The sequence below is a fragment of the Mizuhopecten yessoensis genome, unplaced genomic scaffold (genome assembly GCF_002113885.1).
Source record: "Mizuhopecten yessoensis strain PY_sf001 unplaced genomic scaffold, ASM211388v2 scaffold716277, whole genome shotgun sequence".
Taxonomy (NCBI): domain Eukaryota; kingdom Metazoa; phylum Mollusca; class Bivalvia; order Pectinida; family Pectinidae; genus Mizuhopecten; species Mizuhopecten yessoensis.
The window spans coordinates 171,027-180,685 of record NW_018480036.1 but is presented as its reverse complement, the minus strand read 5'-3'; the positions used below and the strand labels follow the sequence as shown (position 1 = coordinate 180,685).

The following is a 9,659-nucleotide window of genomic DNA, read 5'->3' as shown; positions in this document are numbered from 1 at the left end:
CTGCCACATCTATGCAGTTTATTGCTTAAATAACACACATTGGGCCATTGTAACGTCACTACGCCTATGACGTCATAACTGTAACATTGGAGATTGCACTGCTCCACTGTCAACTGGTGGCTGTTCTCTGTATGGATTTACCCTGACGTTGAAACGTGTTCAGATTAATATTTTATTTTATTTTATTTCTGCATGAACTGTAAGTTGATCAACATAAAATGTAAGTATATGTATTGGTTGTCATATTTTTGACATGCATAGGTGTGTACCATACATACCAATGCATGTCAAAAATATGACAACCAATCCTTAAGTAATCATACACAGTGCATTTTATACATTAGTTCCATTACATGTTTTTTTAATTAAAGTACCTTATTCACGATTTCGACTGAATCATTATAACAATGAAGCTTCGACCATGTACGTAACGCATTAATTTGAATTTCAAGTATACCGACTTTTTATCGAGCGTATTATCCGTTACTTTCAATAAAGACGACATCAGATCCACGCTATCACAAGGAGGCAAGTATACACACATACCATGTCTACGGCACACATACACACATGTACGCTTACACAATATACCTGGAGGCACGTCCTTAAATTACCTTAGCTGTTAATAGGACGTTAAACAAAATAAAACCAAACCAATTCTTAACAATCTGCTATTTATCTCAAGGTTGTATTGGTCAGCATTTACATGCTCCTGCAACTAGGATATGGCAGTCTAGTACATTGTTTGTAACTTATCTTGCTGATCCCATGGCTAGTGGATGATGTTCTCATGTGACCTTTGTTATTTTGTAGATTGTCAATGTTGTCATTAAGGTCAATAAAAGGTCAATAAAAGGTCATGTTATTGAAAAGAGAATCAACCAAAGATAGCAGGCAAACGTCATCTTAGTTATGACCTTTTGAACAGACTAACAGTTTTGGGTAGGTTAGACCTGATGAATTTGAATTGTATGGTCAGAATCCCTAGTAGCTTATGGATCTCTTGCTGCCCAACACTGGGGGATCCTTGGTCTAAATAAATGAGGCATATATATATTTATTTAACTAAAACTTCTATGGGAGTTACTCCCCTTGCATCACTATTTCTGTAACTATTTCATGTACCATTTCTTTCTATTTCTTTCTATATATAGTTTATATTTGATTGTAATTCTGGCTAGGGGAGGACTTATATAGGCATAGCCTGTTGTCCAATCCTTTTGATTTTTCAATAAAATTTACTGAAATGAAATGAAACTGATGATTTACCGTTTCGAAAAGGGATTTGAGATTTGTTTTATTATCATGAAATGTCTTGGTGTTGGCTGAAATTCAGTGCAATCTAATAACAAATGCTTTCCTGTAAATGGTTTGTGACATGCTGTACAGTGAAGCCGGTTCTTGCGTTTTAATAACTAAGAAGGGTTAATGTAAGGACAACCTTGTCTTGACGGTTTGCCCCTTATCGGAGACACAACATCCCGCAAATACAGGTAAACCATAACTCTTTTATGTGAACAATTAACAAGATTTCGTTACGGGGAAACAGTATCTTTTAATATATAATGGCTTATTTGACTTGATTGTAAAGTGACACAGTAATACTCAATAGATTGTAATATAATCCTATGTATTACTACTGTATGTGCAACAAAGGACATGTGTTATGTTCAAGGACAAACATCGTCATTGACGAAATCTGAACATGTGATCAGGTACCTTTAGGTCGGTAGCTAGACCGGTTTGCTTATCGACAGTGCTATGTAGCTTTTAACTTCACATACTCTAGAAAATCAAGGTCATCCTACTAATTCACCAGAGATAATTTACCGAGACATTCGATGTACCAATGACACGCTTTGTCAAAGTATATTAGTGTTCAGGTTTCTTTTTATCGGGTGAACGGTACCTGTATTTTTAAAGTACTTCCAATAGCTATATGTAAATAAACTAACGAGTACAATGTTAAAAAACCCGCTGATATCTCATTCCAGATGTCGATGACAATCATATCACTATCAATATCAGTAAGGTATGTTTCAAAGAACTATTGATTTGACGCTTTACACTTTGTTTGACATTAATTAATTCGACCAAACGCGTCAGAACATCTGTATACCCTTCCCGCTTTAACATACCTCGATAACATGTTTACCTATTTCATAAGACCCTAACGAGCTCATTCAAAGATATTAACACACTAATTTAGAGTAGGAGTTACGGTAAGCAAATCACGATTAGCTTCAGCTAACGCCGTGAATGATTACCTGAATGAACACATATTGAAAAAGGGACGTTTTGATAATATTTAAACAGAAAAAAATACTTTTTATAGTGAGAAGATTACATGTTGCAAGGGATCGGGGCAATATATCAAGTTTGGTTCCTGTAATGTCCCCTTAGCATTAGACATAGAAGAAAACTCCCGACCTTAGGGGCGCATAATTATATTATATGCTTTTTAATGCAAGGTGCAAATATTAAATAACATTTAGCTAGGCCTCTTAACTTTCAAAGCCGTTCAACAAAATAGGCTCTAGCCTTGTAGGTGGAATACATTCTGGCATGGCTTACTTTAAATACTTTGTAAATTTTGGTGCATTTAACAAATAAAAATTGCATTGAGGCACGTCCTTAAATGTTAACTTAGCTGTTAATAGGACGTTAGAAAAATTAAAACCAAGCAAATGATAAACGTATATGCACATTCGTGTATACAAGTGGAATTTATAATGAGGAAAATATATATATACTGATCCTTTTTCAGCATTCCAGTTTATCGTGTAGATATATTTCGATAAAGTTGTATGCTTTTAACTAACAGTCCGTGTCGTTATATTCATGCGGCAAAGCGATAACCTTGTATACACATGTACACGTACTGAGGCGTGCGTTGTGGGCATAAAATATGAATAAACAGTTATAAAACATTTGATGTAGCGCCCTTTCTAACTAGAATTAAAACCTTTGCTTATTATTTAAAAGAACAATTCGAAAGTGGAGTGTTTGAAGAAAAACATCATATACCAAATGAAGGTTTTGGCGGTTATTGTAATTGTTTGTCATCACAGAGAAAAAGAATGGGTTAATTGTTATCGTTACACACTTGCACGCTCACACAACACACATCAATATTTAGTTTTAGTTTTTTTTGTTTAACGTCCTATTAACAGTTACAGTCATTTGAGGACGTGCCTATGTGTGTGTTGTGTAAGCGTGCATGCGTGTATGTGTGCTGGAGAAAGGGTATGTTGGTGTACTTAAATAATTAGATTATAAATATGAAGTTGGGAACATTAAAGGAGTCCATTGCTTAATGTGGGCACTCTATGCTCATCTGCAGTTAGTTGTGCGTATCTAAGTACAAGTTTGTTATAGGTGTCAAGCGGGTAGGTCGTTCGAGATCGAGAGACTTGTTACGGACTCGGCAAAATATTCTGTTCACGAACTCTTCTACTCATAGTGCGAGTATTTGTTAAAAAGCGCTCGCAATTCCCAATGGTAATTGATTTGTTAAAGCGTAAATCAAACAGTATTTATTATTTTATAACATTTTTTTATAAATAATGGTCGCTCCCTTTTATAAACTTACTCGTATATCTCTTATTATAAGTACCATTACTGCTCTTCTCATCTATATCAGAATAATGATTGTTCAGATCTTAGATACAAAGATATTGGGCAACATGCATAGCCTATAAGCGCCCTCTCCTTACAGTAAAAAATAGTTTACATACACCGTAAATTTAAAACATATATATCATTGATATTGATAATTGCATGTCATTATTATTATTTTGTTTGTATTTTTTTCTTACCTATTATTTTCTTCCGTGTGAAACTGAACTGCATCGGCAGAACGTGTGCATAGTGCGTTTCATTTCGCGATCGGTTTACAAACACGACCGCTATGGTATCTCATGACACATTTATGGGTGGACGCCAAGGTGATGTCAACGGTCCCTCTCTATGTCTTGATTTTGTTCAAACTAAGTAAGTGTATTATGACACTGGACGTTCTTTCTGGTGCATCAATTGCGACTAACGGTGACGTGTGTGGAACATGTATAACGGCCCCGGTACGACCACAACTATAACATTATGTGTTGTAACAGGAACAAAAAAATACAATGTTTTGTTCGTTTAATAGCATTCATGTTTCGTATTTGCGAACATTGTCTATATGATTCCCATTTAGTGGATATAAGAGGTTGATGAGAAGCTTACAAGATATATAAATATATTTTCGAATTGTAAGAAACCAGCACTGCCTAGCAGTTTGTTTTGGGGATCAACTTAACTCCTCATCTCGTGAGAGTTTCCCTCTACCGATTTATTTACACTTAAATAGTTATAAGGATTCAACTTTTGAGCAAAACAAAATTAAAACTGTTCAATATTAACAAAGTTTTATATTGAATTACATTTGTTTCAACTTAGACTGAAGATGGAACCTACAGCGTGTAACAACGAAAACGGGGTGTCTTTGTTAGGAAACGGTATACAGACAGAATCTACGGAGGCTACTAAAACTGGCGGGGCTTTATATAAATACCGGAACAACTCCTCCTATCGTAGGAAAATACAGCTCAGTGGGTGTATTGGGTATCTTGCATTCACTTTGGTGAGTATATAGCTCATTTGTTTTCAAAAATCTACATCCAATATAATTAAACACTTTTTTTTCGTAATTTTCGTAATTGAATCGGACAATACCTTGCATGACATATCACTGGATTGTTAACGTAAGCGTTAAACATAAAGGTACACGAATGCTCGAGGAAATATATTCTTGTTTTATATTAATCTATTTTTGACATTGGATGAATGTTTCATCTTTGATTTTCGATCATTATGAAGCACGCAAAAACGATACATTAATTTAGCATTTCCATTATTAACGGACTGATGGTTAGATCATAGATATGAACACAAATGTTAGATAATATATTTGGTATTGTTAAAATCATGATTTTAACAATACCAAATATATTATCTAACATGCATATTGTTCATGTACAGGTAGTAATTTTAGCTGACTCAGAAACTTCAATCAGTGCCCTCATGATTTAGCTTAATATTTGAGGCGCTATAATTAATATACCGCTAAAATATGTACGTCACAGCGAGTCGATTATCACTATTGTTTTGTCGTAACTGAAATCCCGAAATCTGTTATATGGTACCAGGTACTTTCCAAAAAAACACAATGTAACTTTGTCTTTTTTCATGAATTGAAAAAAAACAAGGAATGTAAAAAGTTTAATCATTTTTTGCATACCAAAATATATAGGAAAATACCTGTCTCTGAATCCAGCCGTTTGACGCTAATGAAACTATCACAATATCACGTCAAATATTGCTGTATGTACATGATCTTCTTTATTCAAAGGGGTGGGTCAAAGGTCAGGTTGGTCCTTCATTCCCGGACATTCTGCAGATAACCGGCACAGATCTAGAACGAGGCTCGGCATTTATAACGTCATTCTATGTTGGGAGGATTGTTGGATCTTTGTCAGGTGTCCTGTATGACAGGTGCAACAAACATGCATTCCTGGCAACTGTCTGCATTGCTAACGGGATCACCGTGGCACTCATCCCCTGGTGCTCTATGTTTGAACTCATGGTCACCGTATACCTCTTCCATGGCGCTTTTGCAGCAGCAATGGACGTCGGTAAGGCTTGGTTTGGTTTAATTTTGTTTAACGTCCTATTAACAGATAAGGTCATTTAAGTAAGTGCCTCCATGTGTGTAGTGTATGCGTACTTGCATGTGTGTATGCAGGAGACAGGGTATGTTTGCATAATATTCAAATAATTAAATAATTATGAATACTTACTGTCATTTTTTGTTTTAAACATTTACAAAATAATTTAGCAAACGCTATATTTAGATGTATATGTTTTACATTCTGCGTGCTTGGACCCCTTGACGCAAATGCCATTTATTCTATATAACAAGGGTGACACCATCACATTGAGCATTTAAACACTGTGGGATCACATTACGTAATGCAGGCGTAGTTTGTGAGGCCGTCATTAGTGGTGAATTACACGTTGAACATTGTTGTATATATGCTAAAAATATCAGGGGTTTTAAAAAAATGTAAACAATTTAAAGAAATGTCATAAAAAAAATCAAAATTAGAAAATATATTTACATTTTGAAAGTTTTGACGAAAAGTTCATATTTTCTGCGAAATTATACCGTTCCCTCTAAGCATTGTCTTTCTTTAAATAAAGATAACTTTTTTGTTTAATTCGTAATTGCATCGACAACTCAAAAACGTTTTGAAATTTAAATATAATGAATATAAGTATGTTTTTCAACATAATTCAGGTCATAAAACCATTGGTTGCCTGGTCATATCCAATGAGCCCCGTTTTTCTGTACATGCGATTCATGGGATATGTCAAGAAACCAAATGTTGTTATGACGTAATGACTGGTGAAAAAGTAAACTTCATTCCTTAATACTATATACACATATTTATACAAATGTTTGAAGAACGTGCAACAGTTGATGTATGTGGTTTGATATTTCGGAATGCCTCATTAATAAATAATGTGTGATATATCTTTTCCTCATTCACCTATGAGGAAACACTAGTCAGGGGTGCCGTGCACACAAACAGATACGTGAACATTTTCAACATTACAGCCGTTAGTCCTCGTAATGGTGTTAAAATAGGTCAACCATAAGATTGTTGATGTTATACACAATGTAGGTGGTGTCCCCCTTAAACTATGGTTATTCCGTTTTCAGAGTAACGTGACCGACTGAGGGTGTCAGATATTCCTATTTGAAATATTTGATGTCGTTTTATGTAAAACGGTTCTTGATAGTGGTCCCATCACCAGTTGATAAATACGTCACGTGAATGCAATACAGTTTAATATATATATGTTAATTTCCTAAACAACAATACACTGTGGACGGCTTTACGGCAGACGGTTGGCCAACTACGCCTGTATAATGTGACACACATTGTATCAATATAAACGTTATTTTCGTCATATGGTCCACACATACAGACTGTACATTTTCTGATAAATAGTATATAACCAATCTACGTAATGTTAGTATTTATTGCATTGAAAACGTGTATAATTTCGAATTATGTCCTCTGGTTTTCACTAAATCTAATACGTTTTAAGCCTTTGCAAAAAAATCAATTTTAAACCTTTCTATTTGCAAAAAACTGCACACTAGATGATGTCTAGACGAACACATTTAATATATTACACTTAATTTACATTGTGTCATTTCAATATATGATACATTTGGGATATACTTTTCGGGAGTAAAACAAAGTTGTTCATTTCACATTTATATTATCGAAATAAATATCCAGCTCTTTACATTATTATCTTTTAAAAATAGATCAATTCAACTTTAGCTAAATTAAAGCGAAAATCTTTCCACAGACATATTAAAATGTACACCTGAAATGATCAAACCTGCTCTAATGTGGACCCATCTAAATATGCAGATAGGGGGAAGTCCAACTACTTTTTTAATTATTAATCAAGTTAACATAACCATCCCTCCATATAAACCCAAGTGTGCACATGGTAAATTTTTCTTGTTGGAATTTCATATCTTACAAACCATACAATATTATCTTTATGCGAACTTATTAGACTATAATTTACATGTATGTAACTGTAGAGCATGGCGCCATATTATCATCCTATCGTGTAGTTCGTATGTAGTTACAGACAATCTATCAACAGAGTTGTCTTAATTTGGCAGGGCATAGTACAATCATTCGTGTTTATATTTTCTAATTCACTGCAAATAGATTTTACGAATTGAAACATGCTTTTTTTTTGTATGGTTTTTATTGCACACACGTATATAAGAAAAGAGAAAAAAAATAATCACTTATATAAACGTGCAATTTATTGATCTTGTCCAGTTATATTCAACCCTATCTAGCTAGTCACATTATAGCGGATAGAGATTTCGAATATGCTGTTACTCGAAAATAATGTTATAATACCGGGAAATCTTTGCTGCTGTTTAACTTTCGACCGCCGTATTAAGGGCGAATTTATTATTCAAGCAAATATTGTTAAACAACTTAATAAACAAAGCAGTTAAAAGTGAAAGGCGATAATAAGACTAGGCGAATATGGATTTATCGTCGAAGGACGAACGTTTTCCGGTATACACAATTCGTTGAAATGCTTTCACAAAGCGGTGATTTAGGATAGCTTCAATCCGAGCTTTATTTGTATGTATGTCTCCAGGTCAATACCATGGCCTGTTGACCTTTCACCACGAGGTTACTATTGACTCAAAAGTTTATGTTGATCTTTCATCCCGAGGTCAACATCATGGCCTGTTAACCTTCATGGTAGCTTAGATAATATGTATTGAATACATGTGATATGATGTGTTTTGATAATTGGGTGATATGATGTGTTTTGATAATTATGTTTTGAAAACAACACATGAGCCGTCTCGCAATATTCTACATCTTCATGTTAATATTCATCATAGATAATTTACTGTATTGTAATGTTTTCCATTTTTCCGTAGGTTCCACAGCGGCCTCTTTTTCAGTGTGGGGTCGAGCAAGCCTCGTGTTTTACCAGGCCTACCAATTTCTAGTTTCCATTGGAGGTATATTATCTCCCTTGGTTGTGGCTCCATTTCTCGGCAAATCAGCTCATTTCCCGATGGGGACAGATTTTGACGAGTCTAATGGCGTGATAGTACAGAATACAACATCGTTGAATAGTTCCAACAGTGTAGAACTGTCGAATGCAATTTACACGGTCATGGCTAATGTAACGATGAATCGTTCAGCTGTTGATGCAAAGGGCAGCGAACTCCCTATAGAAGAGTCGAAGTTGTACATAGCATATTGTATAGCCGCTGTTTTAGTTTCAATGTCAGGTATACTTTTCATTGTTTTCTGTAAAACCCCGATGGAACCAGAATCAGAGGAAGATGAAATATTTATTCAATCTAAGGAAAATTCAACCAAGATGGAAATTGAAACCACGTCTGAACGGGACTCAAGCAATATGGCAAGAAATTTTGCAATCTTCAACATTTGTGTTTTCAGTGGTCTTTACACTGCAGTAGAGCTAGGAATGGGCAACTTCTTAACAGTGTTTTGTCTGCGACATATGAAGTGGTCTAAACTTAACAGCGTGTTTGCTGTTTCCATATTTTACTTGCTGTTCATGGTAGGTCGACTTTTCGGAATAGTAATTGTAAAGTTTTTCAAATCGTTAAAATTATTGTGTTTTTCCATGATAATGAGCATCATCTCGTTCTCAGTATTGCTGGTATGTGCATACTACTTTTCTGATATAGGAGTATGGATATGTACAGGTGCTGCCGGTCTGTCGATCTCAATTCTATTTCCTACTGCAATTTCATGGACAAACAAGGCCATTGCACCCGTTCTTGGAACTGTCTCGACACTAATATTTGTGACGTCATATGTAGGCCCCTTCATCAACCCGCCCCTTTTGAGTTTTTTGATGAATTCTTATGATTATATGTGGTTCTGTTATATTCTCCTGCTGGAGTGTGTATTGATGCTTTTTACGTACCTTGTCATGGTGTGGCTCGGGAAAAAAAGCAGCCCTCATCTTGACATAGTTCACAAGGTAGAATGTGACAAATAATGTAGTAT

At 35.0% G+C, this 9,659-nt stretch overlaps 1 protein-coding gene across 1 annotated transcript in view; it reads left to right on the top strand.

Annotated features, from left to right (window-relative positions):
- LOC110442547 (sodium-dependent glucose transporter 1A-like) overlaps positions 1–9,659 on the top strand; it is an 11,461-nt gene extending 1,802 nt beyond the window's left edge. The window contains exons 3-5 of the mRNA XM_021486202.1: positions 4,441–4,624; positions 5,393–5,675; positions 8,549–9,659. Of these exons, the coding sequence (XP_021341877.1) occupies positions 4,448–4,624; positions 5,393–5,675; positions 8,549–9,651 (1,563 nt within the window). The 5' untranslated portion in view covers positions 4,441–4,447 and the 3' untranslated portion in view covers positions 9,652–9,659. The remainder of the gene's footprint in view (positions 1–4,440; positions 4,625–5,392; positions 5,676–8,548) is intronic.